Genomic DNA, 22,852 nt, shown 5'->3' with positions numbered 1-22,852 from the left:
CTAGGGAAGAGTAACCCAATTTATGGCTACAGAATAAAAGGTTCACCAGTCAGGAAAAGGATCTGGATGTCATCTTTGATAATATGTTGAACTCTTCTGCTCAGTGTTCAGCAGAAGCCAAGAAACCAAATAGAATGCTAGTGTTGTGAGCCATTCTCCCCAGACTCAGAGCTGCATAGAGAAAGGAGGTGAGCAGCAAAGGTCACAGCTGCCTGCAACCGACGGGCGCAACAGTATCCCCCCTTCTTAGGGCCCCTCCCAGGGGGTTTCGGCTTCCTAGGATGAGCAAGGTGGAAGTGATGTAGCATCTCTTTGTCCAGTATGTTGGCAGCAGGTTCCCAACTGTTTTCTTCTGGTCCGTATCCTTCCCAGGAAATGAGGTACTCCCAGTGCTTTCCTCTTTTACGATCATCCAATATGTCATCCACCTTGGACGCGATGTCATCTTCAGCATCAAGGGGTTGCGGATCAAGAGTCTTATGAGAAAACTCTGAGAGGATAAGTGGTTTCAGGAGTGAAACGTGGAAAGCGTTGTGTATTTTCATTGAGGGTGACAACCTTAAGCTATAAGTCAAAAGTCCCAAATGTCAGAGGACGGTGAAGGGTCCAATGTATCGCGGAGCGAATCGAACTGAAGGTAGCTTGAGCCAGATATATTTGGTACTGAGCCATACCTTATTTATTTATTTATTTGTACAGTTTTTATATACCGTTGCACAATAAAATTCCATCGCTACAGTTTACATAATAAAATCATAAATACATAAAATTACTAAAAATACATCATTAAAATACTTAATACAATCTTCATAACCTAAATACTCTCAAAAATAGAACAAGAAAAATCAGATAAGAAACAAGATTATGTATTTCAGCTTTCATTTTCACTCTCAAATGCCTGCTGAAAAAGCCATATTTTTAATTCTCTCCGGAACTTTTTCTTGTCTTGTTGTAGCTTTAGTTCAGATGGTAATTGATTCCACAATTTTGGTCCAGCTTTTGATAATGAACGATCTTATCCTCGCTTAGATGTGCTAATCTTATATTAGGTATCACTAGCAAAGCTTTGTTCACAGATCTTAGATCATGTTGGGGTACATGCAATCTGATAGACGTGTTCAACCATTCTGTCATTTCGCCATACAGAATTTTATGAATAATACATACTGTCTTAAATATTATCCGTTATTCAATGGGAAGCCAATGCATCTCTTTTAACACAGGGATAATATGATCTTTCTTTCTCGTATTAGTTAATATACGCGCTACTGTGTTCTGTAAAACTGGAATGGTCGCAATGTTGATTTATGTAAGCCTAACATGGTAGCATTACAATAATCTAAACTTGTAAAAATCATAGCTTGTAATATCGTTCTAAAATTATCCTTAGTTACGAATGGCCCAAGTCTCCTTAGCATCATCAGATTTGCAAATCCCTCTTTTATTTTTTTTGAGATATGAAATTTCATGTTTAATTCAACATCAATGAACAAGCCTAAATTTCTCGTAGTTTCGGCTATTTTAAAATTTAAATTACTGCTAAAAGTAATTACTCTCTGTTCGATCATCATATTTTTTCTTTCTAATAACATAAAAACAGATTTTTCTACATTTAAAACCAACTTCATTTGTGCCAACAACTGTCCAATTATATTCAAATACATTTCTGCCAATTTACAGGTTTCCATAAGGTTATTCTTAATGGGGATTAAAAACTGGATATTGTCGGCGTAAATAAAATATGTTAAACCAAGTACGGATAAAACATGGCAAAGTGGAAGTAAATAAATATTAACAAGAGTAGCTGACAATGATGAGCCTTGTGGAACACCTGTAGTTAATTTTACGTTATCAGAACTACTATTCCCAATTCTAACTGTAAAAGTTCTATTATCTAAAAAGGAAGCAAACCATTTTAATGTGTTATCTAGCTTGATGGACTGTCTCCCTGGGTAACATCAAGCTAGGTTGAGAGAACATTGCACAAATCTCATCTTTGGCTGAGTTTCCTCATTCCGAGGGTCATCAAATCTTCACAAGAGAGCACTGTTCTGTTCGTACGTCTCACATTGAATGTCAAAGTGACCCCTAAACCCTACACTAATACCTAAACCTCACCTCGAGTTACTAGGTGGGCCTCCCATAGAGATATAAATATGTATCTAGGGTGATGGCTATAAACGGTAAATTTGAAATTGGTCTAAAATTTTTAAAATTAGCAGAATCTAGGTTTTTTTGTTTTAAAATTGGCCTAACTACCGCATTTTTCAATATGTCGTGGATCGACCCTTCTTTAAACCAATAATTTATTAGAGATGCAATAAAAGGAGTAATGATCTCTTTGCAGTTTTTTAAAGTTAATATATTAATATATTTATTTATTTATTTATTTATTTATTTATTAACTTTTATTTACCGACATTCGTGAAGCACATCATGCCGGTTTACAATGAACTCAGGTGGAAAATACAGTATAACAGTAACAATATTAATAATAATAATAATAATAAGTAACAATAACAGTTAACAATATGAGGGGATGAGAAGGGGAAGGGGACAAGGTAGAAGGAGGATGAAGTAAAAAACAAATTAAATAAGAATGGAGGGAAAACTATGTACAGATGAAAAAATGCATAGGAGTCAATAACTTAAGAAAAGATACCAGTAGCTTACGTACGGGTTTCATTAACTTAAGAGGGAAATAATGAAGAGTTGAGTGACTGCAGTATTAACTAGGCGATGGAATTCTCTCGGGAATTCGCTCGGAAAGAGATTATTTAAAGGAAATTGGATGGGTAAGGGTAAGTGGTAGACTAAAGGGAAGGGGGGCGGCCAGGAGGCGGAGGGTCATTGGGAGAGTTAGGAGGGAAGGAGGGTAGGGGTGGGTTGGCTGGAAGGGGAGCAGGGGGGAGATGGTCGAGCAGGGAAGGGCTGATGGAGGGGCTGAGGAGGAGAGAATTAAGTTTGGTTTGTGTTGGGGTAGGCCTGTCGGAAAAGCCATGTCTTGACTCCTTTCTTGAAATTTTGGAGTGATGTCTCTTGACGTAGGAGGGTGGGGAGGGAGTTCCAGAGGGTGGGGCCAGCGATGGAGAACGCTCTCCCTCTGGTGTGAGATGAATGTGCTGATTTGAGGGATGGGGTGTGGAGAGTGCCTGTACGGGTAGTTCTTGTGGGGCGGTCAGAGGAACGGTAATGAGGCATTTCATCGAGCCAGGTGTGGTTGTATTTATGTAGGGAGCTGTGAAGGATGGTGAGGGTTTTGTATTGTGAGCGGAAGGAGATGGGCAGCCAATGCAGGTCCTTAAGGATGGGGGTGATGTGGTCCCTTTTCCGAGTGCTGGTTATAATTCTAGCCATGGAATTTTGTAGAATCTGCAGGGGTTTGGTGGTGGTGGCAGGGAGTCCTAGTAGCAGGGAGTTACAATAGTCTAGTTTCGTGAGCATGGTGGTCTGTATGACTGTCCGGAAATCGTGTGTGTGGAGGAGGGTTTAAGTTTTTTTAGGATGTTTAGTTTATAGAAACCTCCCTTTAGAAGAGCTTTGATGTGGGGTTTAAAGTTTAGATGTTGATCTATGAGGACGCCTAGGTCTCTTACAAACTGGGGCTGGGAGAGAACTGTGGTTGTGTTCTGTGGAATGTTCTGTCGTATGGGGAGAGTAAAACGTTCAGGCTGATTAGAGATGACGAGTAATTCTGTTTTGGATGTATTTAGAGCTAGGTGGAGCTCAGATAACAAAGCGTTTATAGTGGTGAGGCAAGATTCCCAGCGTTGTAAAGGTTCGCTTATGGACTTTTGAAACGGGATGAGAATCTGTACGTCGTCTGCATATAGGAAGAATTTCAGGCCTAGGTCGGAGAGGAGGTGGCATAGTGGTAAGAGATAAATATTAAAGAGGGTGGAGGATAGGGATGAGCCTTGGGGGACACCTTGCGTGATAGGTATGTGTGAAGATTCGTAACTGTCGATTTTTACTAGGTATTCTCTGTGTGTGAGGTAGGAGGAGAGCCATGCGAGGGCGGTGTCGGTAATTTATCACGTTGATCACGTTTATCACGTTGATCGGATGATTAGCTGGATTTAGTTTATTAATTAGATTTTCTATTTCTAAAGGAGTTGTATCATTGAAATGTGCCCAGGCTGGTATATCCTTAATCAAATTTATGGTTTGTTTTGGAGTGTTTTCAAAAGTTTATACAAGCGTATCTATTTTACTCTTAAAGAAGGATGCAATTTCATTACAGCAAGTTTCAGGTAATATTTGAATATCAGATGTAGGGTAATTAATTAATTTACTAACAGTGTCAAATAAAACTTTTGGATTATGAGTGAATCTTTTTATTTTGGAATCATAATATTCTTTCTTGGTCTTATCTCCTGGCTTAAACTGGGAGCCGCTTGTTGATGAGATTGATAGAATCTTTTTGCTCATTGCCCAGCCTTATGTAGAAGCTCCTTGGTCTGAGTCCAGAGTTGGTGAATCTCATCAGCGGTAGCTTGGGCAGCCGGTGATGTACCAGTCAATGGTATGGGAAGTGGTAGAAGTGGCTGACGGCCATACACAATCTGAAATGGTGTGGATCCTGTGGCGGATGCCAGATGCAAATTCAAGACGAACTCAGCCCAGGGTAGTAACTCTGCCCAATCATTCTGCCTAGAGTTGACATAGGCGCGGATGAACTGCTTAAGGATTCTGTTCATTTTCTTCGTTTGTCCATTAGATTGGGGGTGATATGCAGAAGTCAAATCCAGAGAAATATCGAACTTTCAACACAGTGCCCTCCAGAACTTGGCGGTGAACTGGACTCCTCTGTCTGATACAATGTGTTTTGGCATCCCATATAAGCGAAAAATATGCCACACAAATAGTTTGGCTAGTTCTGGGGCAGATGGCAGTACAGGTAGAGCAATGAAGTATGCCATTTTCGAGAACTGGTCCACGGTAACCCATATCATATTGTTCCCACTAGAAGGTGGTAGATCGACCACGAAGTCGGTTGCAATATACGTTCAAGGTTCATCAGAAATGGGCAATGGTTGGAGCAGACCCCAGGGATGACCGGCAGGAGGCTTTTGCCTGGTGCAGGAGGTGCAGGATTCCACATATGCTTGCACATCTTTTCTCATAGATGGCCACCAATAGTATCGCTGTAGGGTAGCAAGGGCACAGGCTGCTAACTTAGAGTTGTGAGCCCAATTCAATAGTTTCTTCCTTAGAGACAGAGGAACCACCGTTTTACCTGTGGGAGCTGAATGGGTAGCAGCCAGCATTATCTTCTCAGGGTCAATGATGTGACGTGGTTCGTCTGGGACATCATCAGGAATAAAGGACCGAGAGAGAGCATCTGCCTGAACATTCTTCTCAGCAGGACAATATTTGAGCAGGAAGTTGAACCTGTTAAAACACAGTGACCATCTAGCTTGGTGATGATTAAGCCTCTGAGCATGGCAAAGATATTCCAGGTCCTTGTGGTCAGTGAACCCGGTTATCTGATGTTGGGCACCTTCTAACCAGGGGTGCCACTCTTTGAACGCAAGCTTGATGGCAAGCAGTTCTTTATTGCCGATGCCATAATTCCTCTCTGCTAGTGAGAAGCGTCTCGAGAAGAACGAACAGGGATGTAAAACGGGTGTATCACTGTGCTGGCAAAGTACAGCCCCAATGCCGACATCTGAGGCATCCACCTCGACAATGAACGGCTTGTGAGGATCAGGGTTGCGTAAGCAGAGTTTCTGGAGGAAGGCTTTTTTGAGCACTTGGAATGCAGAGATGGCCTCAGGAGACCAGTGTGAAGGGTTAGTCCATTTTTTAGTCATAGCAGTGAGAGGAGCATTCAAGGTTGAGTAGTCCTTGATAAAGGTGTGATAATAATTTGTAAAGCCAAGGAAGTGGTGTAGAGTCTTGATACCGGTGGGTTGCAGCCAGTATTGTATGCTTTTTGCCTTCTGGGGGTCCATCTGAAAACCCTTACTGGACACGATATACCCAAGGAATGGAACAGACTCTTGATGAAAAGCACACTTTTTAAGCTTAGCATACAGGCGGTTATCCCGAAGCCACTGTAAGACAGTAATGACATCAGTTTGTTGGGTTTGCACATCATGGGAAAAGATGAGGTTGTCATCTAGGTAAACGACCACACACTGGTACAGTAGATCATGCAAAATGTCATTCATCATATTTTGAAATACAGCCAGGGCATTACAGTGGCCAAAAGGCATTACCAAATATTCGAAGTGGCCATCGCGAGTATTAAAGGCTGTTTTCCACTCATTCCCTTGACGGATATGAATGAGATTGTAGACGCCTTTTAGATCCAATTTTGTGAAAATCTTCGCCCCCTGGAGCCAATCAAATAGTTCTGAAATTAACGGTAAGGGATACCAGGCTTTGATGGTGATCTCATTCAGACCTCTGTAGTCAATGCAAGGGTGAAGGGATCCAACCTTCTTGCCAACGAAAAAGAATCCGGCTCCTGCCGGAGATTTGGAGGGTCTAATAAACCCTTTCTGCAGATTTTCTTGGATATAAGCCGACATGGCCTCAGTTTCCTCTGGGTGGCTCGGAATCGGGCTTTAAATTGATTGCACAGTCAAAGGGTCTATGCGATAGAAGTACATCTGCAGCTTGCTTTGAGAATACGTCTTGAAAGGAAGCTTACTGTGGTGGTAGACCAGGAGGAGCGGAAGTAGTAGCCATACATGGCAGTGGAGTTATTTTTTTTTAGACATCTATCATGGCAGTCAGGGCCCCATTGCGATAGCTCCATAGATGATCAATTAAATTGAGGAGAGTGATCTTGTAGCCAAGGTATGCCAAGCACTATGGGGTGGATGGCCTTTTCGAGAACCAGGAACGTGATGGTCTTTGGATGCAAGGATCCCATGTGGAGGCAAATAGGCTGTGTGGTGAGCGAAACCTCTCCAGGCAAGGGCTCGCCGTGAATAGATGAGAGGAGCAGCAGTGTGGGTACTGGCTCAGTAGGAAGTCATAGGTGTTCTACCAATCTTTTAAGAATAAAGTTCCCACTTGCACCCAAGTCGACCAGGGCTTGATTGGCAAATTCGAGAGGGCCAGAGATGATGGAGACAGGAAGAGTCAGTGGAGGAGAAGGAGCAGTTAGACCTAGGAAGAGTCTTCAGGACTAGGTGCAGCCTGGACCGGAGTGGATGGCAGATTCCGTGAACGGATACCACTGGATACATGCTTCTTCAGAGGTTTTACCTCAATCGAGCATTCACATATACAGTGGTCAGTACGCCCAGCAAGGTCCATCAGTGAGCTTAAGTGTCAGGTAACTCCCGGGCGGCAAGTTCATCTTTTATGCGGGAATTGAGACCTCGTAGAAATATAGCTATTAGGCAACCTGAATCCCATAGCAGTTCGGAAGACAGGGTCTTGAATTCAATCACGTAGTCTGGGAGTGGCTTGGTTCCCTGTTGTAGGTCCAGGAGTGCTGAACCGGCAATGGACTGGCGAGCGGGGTCATCAAAAACGGACTTAAAGAGAGCCAGAAACCCAGGCAAGTTGTTTAGGATTGGGTCATTGCGTTCCCAAAAGGGTGAAACCCAGGCCAGGGCTTTCCCATCCAACAGGGACAAAATGTACATAATCTTGGTAGTAGCAGTAGGAAAGTAAGCTGGTTGTAAAGGGAAGTGCATACAGCATTGATTGAGGAAGCCCCTACACAACCAGGAGTCTCCTGTGAAACGTGTGGGGGCTGGTAGAGAAACTGTAGTTCACCTGGTAACCACCGGGGGCAATTCATTCTCGCTGGAAGTAGAAGAATCCTTCAGTCTGGAATGCAGCTGGTTAAAGGCGGTAGCCAATGTATCGAGAGACCTCTGTTGCTCGGTGATCCATTGGGCCAGGCCAGGAATGGCCTGCAAGGCTGAGAGCTGAGCCGGGTCCATGCAGTTATCAATATGTTACGTTCTGTGTGTCTTTGAACTAATAGTGGGCCCTTGGGTCGTGGCGAGGGAAGACTCCGCCCTCAGGGAGGAGCCCTGAGGGTATTCATCACAATAGGCGAGGTCTCAGCAGTGATAGTCAACAGAGGAAACAACTTTATTATACAGCCAATGGTGATCCGAGGAGCGAATCAATAGCATCAGCCATAGAGTATGACCTGTAAGCTGATCAGTCCGATAGTAATCTGCAATGCAGAGTAGTCCGGTGAATACCTTCTCTAGGCGTAGCTTGTGCTGGCAACTCTGGCTATGGCTCTCATATTACCTATCAGTACATACCTATCTTATAAAATACAAACAAAAATGAAACTCACATTATTAAAAGCGGACATGACTTCTTAAAATCATTCAAAAGCCAATGTCGGATCAAGCAACCCATTATATATCACCTGAAAGTAGATTGACAAAGCTCTCAGCCAATGAAAAATCTACAGAATGGCTCAGCAATCAACTCTCAGCTTACAAAACCAGCGCCAAATTTAAAACACATCAACTACAAACAAACCAATATATTTCTTTATTAAATCCAGCTGAGAGTAGATTGGCTGAGCCATTCTGTAGATGATTTATTGGCTGAGAGCTTTGCCAGTCAATTTTTTTATTTATTTATTTATTTATCTGTTGATTTTGTATATCGTCGTTCGGTAGGACCATCATAATGGTTCACAATATGATAAATTAATACAATAAATAGTGAACATAAAATACAATTATTAGTTGTAATAATAAAATAGAAAGAAAAGCAATAATACGATATAGTAACATTGTTATTAATAATAGGTAGTAAAAGTAAATAATAGGGAAGACAGTAATAAAATAATTAAAATAATTAAACACATCATAAAAGGATAAAAAATAGATTAAGACAAGCTCAATAAAGTGATATATAGTGGACTGCTTGATCTGCTGGCTTTTGAATGATTTTTAAGACATCATGTCCGCTTTGAATAATGTAGGTTTTGTTTGTTAGTATTTTATGAAATAGGTAATACATTTCTGATTACTTTATGTCCTCTTTTTAGTTACGAACATCATTTTGAACCCTGAGGCAGTCACGATGTACCAAAACATTGCGATGTCAGGTCAGGTCAGAATCCACACTACTGACAAAATTGGAAGAACCAAATGTAACCTTCTCATTTTGATAAAGTATTAGTGATGGTTTTCAGTTTAAGTTTATAAATGAATGATCCATTTCTAGTATTGATAGAAATGTTACAAAATGTTTTGAGTGGAAAATTCTTTTGAGTTTTAAATGCTTCGATGTTGTGTGCTTGTCTAAAGCCCATTGCGGGCAAAAGGCAGCAGATTTCTTCTCAAGCACTTCATTTGTCTGGTGCCACTTGTAAGCATTTCTATAGAGATTGTACCTATTGTGACATATGTTGCGTGTGGGCTTGGCTCTCAGAAAGCTATGAGTAAGCTAAATTGCAATTAAAATATAGTAAACCTCTTATACCAAAGCAGCACGCAAACAGTAATAACCCTACCTATAAAAAGGCAACACTGCAAATATTACACCAGGCCCTAAAACACAGATGCACATCCTATTAGGAAAACAGAACAAGCCATGCTGCACAGATACCTTACCCTAGTAGAATACCCCAACTCGGTCACACTTGCAGAACACAAACAGACCTTTATCAAATGCCGAATAAAGCATAAATAGAAAAATGCAGATAAAAAAAAATGAACTGGAAACTGCAACAAACCAGTGCAAACCAGTGCCACAATGGAAAACAGCCTGCGTGGCTGTTTCTAACCAGTCACAACTGAAACCCCATTTTAAACTTCATTGAACTTTGCATATCCACAGTTAAAAAGTGGCTATCCCACAACAAACGCAGGGCAGGATTCATCATTCTTTGCGGAATGATGAATCCCGCAAAAAAGGGGGCGGGGAAAAGGGGGGGCGGGCCTGCGAAAGGCCGCAGCCGTTCACACCGCGGTGGTGCGATTTCGCCGGCCGCAGCAGCCTTTCACATAAATAGCACCATCGTAAAAGGTGGTGCTATTCGCCATGTTACTGCCGGCGAGAATGTTCCTCACATTATCGCTGGCAGTGGTGCCGCAGCCAACACTTCCCCCTCCCCTCCCCGACTCCTCCCCTCCCAGTCATTTACATCCTATTGCATGCGATAAACCTTTACAAAATAATCCCCTTAGGCCTGGATTTATCAAAATGCAGTAAATATCGCATGCGATAGGAAAAGGGGTGTATTTTATGGTAATAGCCTGTTTATCACAAAGTGCATTTCGCATAGGTATTATTGCAGACTGCGATAACTTTTTCACACTTTGTGGTAAGTACCACAGTTGTTGCAATTCCTACCTACAACCACGTGGGGGGTGGGGGGGGAGAGAGAGAATGAGAACCTAGCTATAAGGCCCTTATAGTACGTAGGTATTTATACCTCTATATGAGGTCCACCTAGAACCTCGAGGTGAGGTTTAGGTAGTAGTGAAGGGGTTAGGGGCCACTTTGACATTCAGAGTGAGATGTATGAACAGAACAGTACACTCTTGTGAAGATTTGATGACCTTCGGAGTGAGGAAACTCACACAAAGATGAGATTTGTACAATGTTCTCTCAGCCTAGCTTGATAAATGACCCCCTTAGTCTAAATCTAATAAAAACTGAAATAATGATTCTAGGACACTCACAATTTGAAAATATTCCTAACTCCATTTTCCTTGATAACACATCCATTAATATCTCCAAACAAGTTTGTAATCTTGGTATTATATTAGATCCAAAACGCAATCTGTCTACTCATATTAAATCCATTGTCATAATCCTCATTCTACAAACTTCGATTACTTAAACATATCAAGCCACTACTTGATCTCAGCCTTTTCCATACAGTACTTCAATCTCTAATACTTACTGGGTTAGACTTCTGTAATTCTCTTTGCCTAGGTCTACCTCAATCTGCTATATGCCCACTTCAGCTTGTACAAAACGCTTCTGCAAAGCTACTCTATAACCGTAGACCACATGATCATATAACTCCGATCCTCTTTCAACTACACTGGTTACCAATAGGGATGTGCATTCGTTTGCAACAAAATAGGAAATAGAGACGATATTTCCTATTTTGTTGCGTTTCGGGGGGGGGGGGGCGACAAAATGATAAGAAAAGCCACGAATTTCGTGTGGTTTTCTTATCGTATTTCGGGGGGGAGAAAAGGCACATAAAAAAAAAAAACTCAAACCCACCCAACCCTTCAAATTTAATTAATTGCAACCCCCCACCCTCCCGACCCCCCCAAGACTTGATAGCTCCCCCCCCAAGACTTACCAAAAGTCCCTGGTGGTCCAGCGGGGTCCCGGGAGCGATCTCCCCCTCTCGGGCCATCGGCTGCCACTAATCAAAATGGCGCCGATGGCTCTTTGCCCTTACCGTATGACAGGGGCTATCGGTGCCATTGACCGGCCCCTGTCATATGGAAGGAGCAATGGATGGTCCACACCATTTTTTTAAGATGGCGCCGGCCGTCCATTGCTCCTACCATGTGACAGAGGCCGGCCAATGGCACCGATAGCCCCTGTCACACGGTAAGGGCAAAGGGCCATCGGTGCCATTTTGATTAGTGGCAGCCGATGGCCCGAGAGGGGGGAGATCATTCCTGGGACCCCGCTGGACCACAAGGGACTTTCAGTAAGTCTTGGGGGGGGGGTTGGGCAAGTCTTGGGGGGTCGGGAGGGTGGGGGGTTGCAATTAATTACATTTGAAGGGTTGGGGTGGGTTTGGGCTTTCTGTTGTTTTTTTATAGCTCCCCCATGGTAAGGGTTGGGGCGGGTTTCATGCTTTGGTTTGCGGTCAGACGAAATAAAATTGGCCCGAACCACAGGAAAATGAAATTTCCTGCAGCGGGCCGATAACAGCTCTAGTTACCAATCAAATGGCGTATTCAATATAAAGCCCTCACCATAATACACAATCTTATCTGTAATAACAATAACTTCTGGTTATCTGCTACCCTTCACTTATACACTCCCTGCAGAAATCTTAGATCAAAAATCAATTTCTCCTACAGGTTCCATCCCCCAAATTAACCAGGCTGACTATGACATGCGAGTGCACTTTTTCCATTGCAGGCTCATCGTTATGGAATGCTTTACCTTTTGATCTCAGATTATTATCCAATAACAAAGACTTCAAAAAAGCATTAAAACACCACCTTTTCAAACTAGTTTTCCCAGATCTCTGCGAATTACCTTGTCCATAAGTTTAGCTCAGTTATTTTATATTATTTTTGTTTTGTTATTTTATATTATTTTAAAGTTATATATTGTAGTATTATTTTGTTATTTTATAATTAGGGTATATTATTTATCTTACATTCATTTACTAAATATGTATGTTTTTATTTGTAACCCACCCCGAACATCGGAGGGCACAGGAAATAAATACTTTAAAATAAATAAATAAATAAATAAATAAATAGATAGATAAGAGACAAGCAGGCTATTTTTTTTATCCTTATTAGTTTTAATTATTGGGCGTTATTTAATCTGTCTGCTGTTTCAAAATATTTTATTGATGTTTGGGAAATGTTTCAAAAAAAGGTGGAATATAAATGAATATAATTATTAGATATTCCATTTGTCAGCTTTTTTGAAATATTCTTTTTATTAGCACGGTTTATTATTATGATTATTTTATCTTTCTTGATTTTATTGTTTGATATTTTATGAAAAAGCCAGTTACTTGATAAAATCTGCTTTTATGCGCATAAATGATTGTTATAGAATCGACTGGGGTTCTGTTCATGTAAAGCGTGTGCCGAAATCCAATTTCATGCGTATTTTTATGCAAACTGAGTAGGGGCACCGGAGAGCGGGGGGGGGGGGGTGGGGTGGGGGGGGGGGGGGGAGAAGGGGGTTGGGGCAGAGTCAGCACTGACATGCATATGTACTGACTTTCAGGCGCCTCAGTGGACATGCACAAAGAGAAGGCATAACTTTATATAAGTGAATCTTTGCCTTTCTGCCACTTATCCGTGCATTTTGAAAATGAACTTAATTGGTACTGAAAATTCTCAGTAAAGTCGGCTTGTGCATTATAAATGCCAACTTTACCGCTATGCACGGAGTTATAAAATTACCTTCCCTGTGTTCTTTCTCTTGGTGTGTTGCCCAATGTGTTGCCCTGACAGTCATGTTTGTTAGATGAGTTGTGTTTTGCCAAGAGAGAGAAAAAAAGGCTCCATTTATTGCGTATGACTATGAATGGATTTTCTATGTCATGCACAGACCTTTTATTCAGGACACTTTGCAAGAAAGCCAGCTGCAGCATGTCCAACCTTTTTACTGCCCTCAAAACATGTGTAACAACAAGTCAAAGAAAAAGGTTGCTACAAAAAATGCTGAAAAAAACACCGTGTTCAGAAGCAGAATGGCAAATCGGGGGGGGGGGGGGGGGGGGGGTTGGGGGGGTGGGAGGAACACTCCCCCCCCCCAAATAGAAAAGCTATGAGGTTCCTGTGCTGAGTGTGGGTGCACTAGAGCAGGGCAGGGATGGATAATGCAGTGACTCAGGCCTCCAGGGAAGTGTGTACAGAACCCATAAGACAGCCCAGAGCTTTCCTGCTGCTGCCACCGCCCAGAAAAATATTAATTATTATCAGTTTTGGATTTTTTTTTTTAGCCCTGCAACTGTGAGGATCAAGAGCTCTTGGAAAAGCCAGAAGAAGGATCTGACTTTCTAATGTATTTTTTATAGCTCTCCATGGCCCGAAGCACTATGAATAAGTATATATTTTGCTTTGATCACTTTCTCTGAGCCCTTGTACTGCCTACATAACTTAAGTCAGAAGAGCAATGATTGGCCTCCCAGGGGAGATGGTGGAAATAAGGACAGTAACAGAATGCAAGGAAGTCTCGTAAAAGCACAGAGGATCCTTAGTTGCAAAGAAGTGAAGGAAATGCCAGAGCCCAACTGGAGTCTATGGCGTTGCATCAGGAAGTAAATTGGGCAGGCTAGATCGGCCTTACAGTTCTTATCTGTTGCCACAATTGTGATTCTATGAATTCCTTCTTAAGGAACCTTAAATCAGAAATGTGATATTATTTTTCCTGGAAAAAAGAATCTGCTTTCTTGATTTGGCTGTCATCCTGGTATCTGAAAAAAACAAGAAGTACTGTAGTGTAATGGCTGAACATGCTGAGTGGGTGAGTGTGTGCGTGTAGGGTGTGGAGGGGGAACCGTGCTGCTGTGACTCGGAGCTTGTAAGAGACACTCTGGTTGCAGATGTAAAGCTTTCTCCAGTAAGAGGCACTGTTTCTAGACCCCCTAAGCCCCCACTTCCTCTCCCTTTCCTAAGAATGTTAGGCTGGGCAAAATGATCCTTGAGGTTGGCGTAGCCTAGTGGTAAGATCAGAAAGCTGTGATGCTGGCAAACCCAGGTTCCAATCCCACTCCTGGCACCAACGTGTTAAGTGAAAGCCGGTCATGAGAGCACAGAGAGTCATACCTGTAGACCCAGGTTTCAGTTCCATTTCCTTCACCTCCTGGAGTAAGTTGCTTTAAGTACCTGAGCTCTAACTTATGGGCTCATTTACTAAAGCGATCGCGCGCGAAAAGGGACTTTTCGCGCGCGATCACTAAATGAGGGCGGCGTCAAGACAGGAAGAGGAGGAGTCGGGGCGGACGCCGCGAAAACGGCGCTGACGGCGAAACGGCAAGCTTCCGTATCGCTGCCTATTTCGCGCCGAATAACTACACCTTTTATGGTGTAGTTATTCGGCGCGATGCTGGCAGCGATCTCACCGTGGAGGTGCGATCGCTGCCAGCTATCACAGGACCGCCCCCCTGTGCCACGGGATTCAGAGAGCCCAGCGGTGTTAGTAAATCCAGGCCTTAAACTCTAAACTGTTGGTCTCAGGGACATTGTAACCATATGGTAAATCTTGCACAGAACAGTGTATGCAGGCAAGGCGATAGGTTTACTAAATATTACCCAAAGTATAGTTTACACCCCAAATCTTTTGTACAGCGTCATCAAAGCAGCACAACCCTGTTTTTCAATGGCATCGTTGCTAATGCGTGTGGAGAAGCAAACCACAGCGTCATCAGAAGTGCCACAGATTGTTCCATTGAAAGAACTTAACGATTCAGCTTCCAGCATGGAGGGATTTGCAAAACATGCCTGTGGAACATGCCAGGATGATGCAGTACCCAAGCTTTTGGGAGTGCACTAGCCTCTTCTTCAGATGCCTTTGTTCAGATGGAAAGGTAGGCCTTGTAAACAGCGACTGTGCTTTCTGTCATTCTGCCACAGGACTGGAAAGGACAGACTTTGCCTTCTGAAGAGCGTGTCACAAGCCTTTCTGCACTGAACAGCCTGCTGCAAGGGGAAGCACAGGAAGCCATCAGAGAGGTAGGGAGGCTGTCGAGGCAGGTGGTAACACTCATTCCGAGAGGCATTAACCTGAGGGATGCTTGAGATCCCAGGGATGGGAAGCCACTCAAATGTTTTAAACCCTGCTTTGTAATTGTCCTACAGTGCTAGAGAGTTCTGAAGGGGCACATTATCTTTTCCAGCTGCAAGATTTTATTGTGGGATTGGTAAAGGGATACAGGGCTGTTCCACCTCAAAATATCGAATTCACTTTTTGTTTCAGTTTGGTAGTTTGTGCTCTACCTGTTCTGTGGTGGAGCAGTGCGTGGGTGTGAGGAAAACAGAGAAACATGACGGCAGAAAAAGACAGTATGGCCTGTCCATTATGCCCATCCATCCAATTAATTTAGCATTATAATTCTCATCACTTCCTTAGAGATCCCCTGCTTACTTGAATTCAGATACTGTGTTTGTCTCCACCACTTCCACTGGGAGGCTGTTCCACACATCCACCACCCTCTATGTAAAGAATTATTTCCTAAGATTACTCCTGAATCTACCCCCTTTCACTCTCATCTCATGACCCCCTCGTCTAGAGCCTCCTTTCCATTGAAAAAGCTCACCTCCTGTGCATGGAAACCTGAGAGATATTTCAATGTCTCTTTCATATCTCCCCTATCTCACCTTTCCTCTAGGGTGTACATGTTTAGATCTATAAATCCTTCCTCATATGCTTTAGAATGAAGTCCACTGACCATTTTAGTGGTCACTCTCTGGACCGACTCCACCCTGTTTATAACCTTCTGAAGCTGCGGTCTCTAGAACTGTACCCAGTATTCCAAGTGAGGTTTCACCCAGGGATCTATATAGGGGGCAATACCATCTCCTTTTTCCTGCTGACCATTCCTCTCCCTGTGCAGCCAAGTATCTTTCTGGCTTTTACTGTCCCTTTATCCACCTGTTTGGCCACCTTAAGATCATCAGATACAATTACCCCCAGATCCCACTCTTCCTTTGTACTTAGAAGAAGTTCACCTCCAATATTGTTCCTTTCCCTTGGGATTTTGCATCCTAAAAGCATTACTCTGCACTTTTTGGCATTAAATCTTAGCTGCCAGACCTTAGACCATTCCTCGAGCTTCACTAGATCCCTCCTCATGTTTTCCACTCCTGCCTAGCTGCCCACCCTGTTACAGATTTTGCTTTAATCGGCAAAAAAAAAAACAAAAAACCTTTCCCGACACTCCTTCCGTTATGTTGCTCATAAAAAATGTTGAAAAGAACCGGGCCAAAGACCGATCCCCGAGGCACACCACTAGTAACTACCCCCTCCTCAGAGAAAACTCTATTTACCACTGCCCTGTGTCGCCTCCCGCTCAGCCAGTTTCTAATCCAGTCCGTCACTACTTCTGCCCCGATTTACTTGTTCTCTGGTGCAGTTGTGTGTATAAGAGAAGCTCGTACTGCTACTGTCTGTGCTGTACCTGGGCTATGGTGGGGCAGTGCATATGAGGGGAGTTTTCACTTCTGTTGCCTGTGATTTGCCTGTTCTGTGGTAGAGCTGTGTATATAAGTGGAGCTTGCACTGCTGCCGCCTGTGCTGTACCTGTCTTGTGGTGCAGCAGTGTGTGAGAGGGAGGCTTGAGGTGCGACTGCCCATGCTGTGACAGTGCATGGGAGGGAAGCTTGTCCTGCTGATGCCAAGACTTTTGCCTCTGTCATAGATTAATGTAAGCATTTCAGTTTCCATTTCAGTCAACATAACATCTTCTGAGCAGCACTACTGAAATTATATTTTTTTTGAAAGAGTATTGCATCCCTCTCTCTGAATTTTCAGCTCAGTGATAGGGAATATTCAGAAAGCAACACATTTTTCTTCACTTCTTTGAGACAGTAGCTGTCTTGCATCATTTTCTCATTAACAAGTTTGAGGGTGCAAAAGAAACACTCAAAATACCACCTGGCTGGTAATTTCCATGTGACTCATAGTCCCACAGCTGCAAACAAGAGAATTAATGCTGATGTACATTTCTCAGGTCTCAGGTGCTAATTTATACACTGAGAAAAATATGCTGCATTTGGTTCTCAGTTTACTCCACATATGATGTAGCGACTGACTTTGAAATATACATGTGTCCAGATAAAGACCTTGTGGTCCACTTTTTCTGTTCAGTAGCACCTGCCTACTGTATAGTCACAAACTCTACTCGGTCTTTTTTTTTGTTTCTCAGCCCTTCCCCTGCCCTGAAGGTCCCTTTAAGTTTGCACATACATGCTTGAATTCTGCCATGTTTTTAGCTCGCATCACTTCTGCTGGAAGTCAGTTCCAGGTATCTACCACCTTCTAACTGCATACAAAATCCATTTTCTCCAAGTCTCGAGATAAAGATCTCTGAAAGATAAGCAAACTGAGGCTAGCAATGTTAGAAATGAGAGGGTCTTCATCGCAATACATGAAATCAGTGATTGGAGGAATGAGGGAGACTCCATTACGTGTATGAGGCCAGTAATGAGAGAAATTAGGGATGTGTATTTGTGTGAAATGAATGGGTAAAATATGACAAATAAGTCCACTTTCAGTTCATTTAATTATTTCTGAAATGAATAGATGGTGCAAATGTTTCATTTGCTTGGTGACACTATAGGGCAAGAAAACTGTACTTTCTTTCTCTGCAAACCAAGGTACAAGGAAGAAGAAAAACCAATAAAGGTTAAGCATGTTTTCAACCAGCCTATCCCAGTTCATGTCCTAATTTTTTTTTAATGTCAAACTGAAAGCAAAGTGTACCTGTTTTGTTCAGTCATTTGTCTGTTGGATTTCAGAGAGAGAGATTCTTATTCTGAAGCTTTTTTCTCATAGTGAGAGAAAATGTTTAGGAAAACAGGAAATAATGGTAGGCTTTCACTGTGTCAGAGGAAACATTGTAATCTCCGTGTTGACTTTTACAGGGTTACTTTACCACTCAGTAAGGGTAAGAGTGTGTTTTGTCTGTAGCAGGGAGAGATCTGTGTTTCATAGCAGTGGCATACAGCTGCAGCGACTCTTTACTGGCAGCCATGAGCAGCAGCTTTTTCTTTGACGTTCTGTATGTGGAAAAAGGAATCAGTGTTGTGTACAGTATGTTTGTGACTCTTCCACAAACTGTCACTTTATAATTTAAAGGTGTATTTACTAAGACGCAATAAGGTGATATTGTGCATTAAATTAGGTTAAATTAACCTAATGCATGCAAAGCAGCTCATCAGTAATTAATCCCATACATATACAATAACACAACTAACTTAGAAAAAAGTAAGCCCTTTCTTTATGTTGCATTTCGAGAAAGTGTAAATAAAAAACAACAAGAGGGCATTGGGATACTGACACGCATCCCGATGCCCCTGTGCTGTTTCTTAAAGGGTCCTAAACTTCCCCCACATGCAATGTGCTTAAATCCCCCCTTGGGGTGTATTGTGATGCCCCATCCGCCCCTACCAACTTCTGAAGCGGTGGCGACCCCAAAAAGTGTGAAATAAAAGATAAATGTTTGTGTGCGACACCCTGCCATCCTAACCTAATCCCTCCCCTGTTAACAAAATTCTTCCCTGCCCAATTAAATCCGCCCCTTTCAAGTACCCCCAACTCTATCCCCCTTGCCAAAAATCATCATCCTTGAGGTCTGGTGTGGATCCCATCCCACCCTCCAAACAACCCCTGGCCAGTAATTCAGAGTATCAGATTTGTGTTCACTGGGGGCCTGGTCGACCCCGTTTTGCAAAATGGCATCGACCTAACTTTTCCCCTATTACATGATGGGGCAAAAGTGCAGACTTTGGACACATAATACAAAGTCCAGTCCCTGGGGCAAAGTCTGATCCATGCCATTTTCCAAAATGGTGTTGACCGGACCCCTACTGAACACCAGTGATGATACTTTGAGGTACGATGGGGAGGGGTTTGGAGTGGGGGTCTGGAGGTTCACTCTACTTCGACCCATCTGCTGTTGTGTAGGAGGTGGATCCTTGGGCTGAGGTGGGGTTGACGCAACCCATAGGCAAGGGCCTACGGGTCCCCACTGTCAGCAGGTGGAGTGGAATGAAGCTGGAGGCCTCTGGAGTTTCACCTATACCAGCCCACGTTCCCCTCGGGTTGAGCCTTCGGGTGCCGGGGCCGGCAGGACTTAGGTGGGCCTCAAGGTTAAGTACTGGTAGGAGGTAGTTCAGCCCAGAGACAGCAGCCAGCAGGTGGCGTGTCCTATCCCGGACGGGACAAGGAACAGAAACTCAAGCACCAAGGGACAAGAAGGAACTGAAGGTGCCTGAGCAAAGGAAAGCTGAAGCCTTAATAGTCCATGTCTAGAGGATAGGGACAGAGGCATCACTGTCAAGCTTGAATGGAAGCTGGCGGCACTTGGAAGGTGTAGCAAGCAATGTGGAACTCTGGACTCAAGAAAGTCTGAAGCGAAGTTGTTTGTAGCAATGGTCAAGGCACAGAGAAAGCAGGCGTGTTCAGATGTAGCAATGGTCAAGGCACGGAGAAGGCAGGCGTGGTCAGACGTAGCAATGGTCACGGCATGAAGAAGGCAGGCATGGTCAAATGTAGCGATGGTCAAAGCATGGAGAAGGCAAGCGAGGTCAGGCGTAGCAGAGTCAGGCTTGGAGAAGACAGGCGAGATCAGGTGTAGCAGAGGTCGGAACCAGGTAGTCGATCCAGCAGACGAAGACAAGACAAACACAGGAACCAGGAACTGAAGACACAGGAACACGATCAGGAGACATGAAGAAGCAACAAGCATTCAGGACCTGAATCAGGAAACAGAGGAGACCTGGTTGCAAAGGCAACGCTGAGGAGCGCTGCCTGAGCTTTTATGTGTTGAGGGAACTGACGTCAACATCCAGGTCCTCGGTCAGGTTCCCGCTGCAGGCCCTTCAAAGGTTTCACTGGTGCGCGCGCGCCTAGGGAAGTGCGCGATGCTGCTTACGGCGTCTCTCCGCAAACCCCGCAGAGAGGCCCGATGAATGGAGGCATCCTGGCTGAGGTCCTGGGAAGCGGAGCAAGGCCAGAGGTGCTGGTGGAAGTCCAAGGTCGGGACTGGCGGCCCACCGCCGCCAGCGACGAGGAGCTGGAGCCTGAAGCTTGTGTAGAGAGGTGAGAGGGCTGCACCGTGGGGCTGCTGCGGGCAGCGAGCATAACATCTGCATCGGTTCTTCCACCTCTTGACTCGGGGTGGTGTTAGGATTGGGAGAAGGCATACACCGAATTCAGGGTGCACCCAGTGCCATCCTTTAGGAAGCTCTAGCCTCTAGAGAACGTTCTTGAAGGCGACGATCGATACATCCGGCAAGGTCAATCAGAAAATCCAGGGATTCAGGAAGTTCCCGGGCCGCAAGTTCGTCTTTAATATGTGGGCTTAGGCCTTCAAGGAAGATAGCATGCAGACAGTCCGAATTCCAGTGAAGTTCAGACGAAAGGGTCCTGAACTCAATGATGTAGTCGGTCAAAGACCTGGAGCCTTGTTGGAGATGGAGAAGAGAAGATCCGGATATGGTTCTCCGACCTGGATCGTCGAATACAGAGTGAAAAAGGGCAAGAGAGCCTGGCAGATCACGAAGAACTGGGTCAGCTCGCTCCCAGAGAGGTGACGCCCGGGCCAAGGCCTTACAGTCCAAGAGTGAAAGGATGTACATCGTTTTGGCGATCACATCTGGAAAATATGCGGGTTGTAGGCAAAAGTGCATATTACACTGATTCAAGAAACCCCTGCATATAAGAGGGTCTCCTGAGAAATGTGGGGGCGCTGGCAAGGGCACCGTAAGCCATAGGAGCGGCGTGTGAGGAGCAGGATTAGGTTGGTAGATGTCGAGTCAGAGTCCAACCGGGTACGCAGCCAGAGTTTCTAAGAACTTTTGTTGTTCAGAAATTCATTGTGCCAGGCCAGGGATGGCCTAGAGAGCCGATACCTCTGCTGGGTCCATGGACTTGGCAATCTGTTAGGATTTGTAGGTTAGTGGGCCTTTGGCCCAAGGTGAGAGGTGGTATCACCCACGGGGAGGAACCCCGTTGAGCCTCACCATCAGGAGGCGAGGTCAGAGCTATAGGAAACTCAGCCCAGTGAGCTGGAAGTGAGTAGGAGGCTGGGCCATGGGAGAAATGAGCCAGATAGGATCCCCCTGGTGGTGGAGTGTTGAACAGGCCCCAAGGGGTGGGGAGTGCAGACAGGGAAAGGAGGAGTGCTAATGAGAGCGACCCGGGGTGGAGCCACCGAGAGAGAGTCTGCACAGGAGGGATGACATATGTTACCCGAGACACGGGAACCCAAGGGGTCTCTGGCAGTGCAAGGGAACACTACCCCGAGGAGCGGGGAAGTGTGGTACAGTCTTGACGAGTAGGCAGGATGCTACCCTGAGGAGCAGGGAGCAAGATGTAGTAGCAGGAACAAGGCGTAAGCCCGAGGAGCGGGAGAGCGCTGAGCAGATGAGCCAGAGGATCGGAGGCAGCTAGCCACTGCCGCGAGTCTTCCCAAAGGAGAGAGGGCAGTGAGGCACGAAGTGAGTAATAGCGGTCGCAGCCGTCTGCAACTGACGGTCATAACAAACAAGATGTGTTAAAAAAAAAAAAAAAGACAACCAACCAAACTGATTTGTAATCAATTAACTGAGCACATGAGTGGGAAGACACAGAGCCAACAGACACAGGTCTCCCTTTCACATAGCAAATGATGCTTCAAATTATTCAGTCTGCAGACAGAACAAATAATTCCATTCCAATTCCACTTCTCTTTCAGATGTTTTTGTTTCATTGAATTTCTGACTAGGTTTGAGTTTGTATAGGTTTTTCCTGGATCCTCCTGCTTAGTCACTTTCACTGTTCTGGATGTCAGCAAGCTCAGCTGAGGGGATGGTGTGTGTGTGTGGGCCTCTACGGTCATCAGTATAAACAAGAGAAGCCCAGGGACTAGAATCTGCCTGCCTAGCATCTTCAGGCTCTATTAATAATGCATAGGGCAGTGACATACATCAACAAGCAAGGAGAAATTAGCACTTTAAATGCGTATTACTACAGCCACTTTCTTTCTTTCTTGCAATGGGAGTCGAGCAGCTCCTCATGAAGAGTGTGCAGCATGTATGATGCATGCTCCTGAAACATGGAGGGATGCTTGCACTGCTGCTACCCAAGTTGTACCTAGTCTGGCTGAAAATTCCATGCTTTACGGGCCAGGCTAATCCAGTTCCAGCTTTACTCTGTTGCATGCATGGGCGAGTAGTTCTGCGCTCCTTAAGAAAAGAAGCAGTACATCTGGAAACCTCCAAATTATGACCTGCAGGCTTGATCTGGCCCGCAGAGCTCGGTTTTCTGGCCTGCCATACTTTTTTTTTTTTCAGTGGCTGGAGCCAGACTGCAGAAGAAGGGTTTTTTACCCCACCCTCACCTTCAGATGTGGTAGCAGCAGCAGCAGCTGCAGAAAGACTGGTAGGGTTTCCCAGGCCCCACCAATGGTATAAGAGCCATTGGACCATGGCCTTGGAAAGAGCTACTGATAGAGGAAGCCAGGTCC

General features: G+C 44.3%; 1 protein-coding gene across 4 annotated transcripts in view; it reads left to right on the top strand.

Moving 5' to 3' along the window:
- ARHGEF25 (Rho guanine nucleotide exchange factor 25) overlaps positions 1-22,852 on the top strand; it is a 211,100-nt gene that overhangs the window by 136,460 nt on the left and 51,788 nt on the right. For 3 of the 4 annotated variants that reach the window (XM_029594922.1, XM_029594924.1, XM_029594925.1), the window contains one exon: positions 15,258-15,356. The exons of the other annotated variant lie outside the window; for it this stretch is intronic. In XM_029594922.1, the coding sequence (XP_029450782.1) occupies positions 15,258-15,356 (99 nt within the window). The remainder of the gene's footprint in view (positions 1-15,257; positions 15,357-22,852) is intronic. 4 annotated transcript variants of the gene reach the window in all.

The sequence above is a fragment of the Rhinatrema bivittatum genome, chromosome 3 (genome assembly GCF_901001135.1).
Source record: "Rhinatrema bivittatum chromosome 3, aRhiBiv1.1, whole genome shotgun sequence".
Lineage (NCBI taxonomy): Eukaryota > Metazoa > Chordata > Amphibia > Gymnophiona > Rhinatrematidae > Rhinatrema > Rhinatrema bivittatum.
The sequence above is the reverse complement of the archived record's forward strand: the minus strand, read 5'-3'. Positions and strand labels throughout refer to the sequence as shown.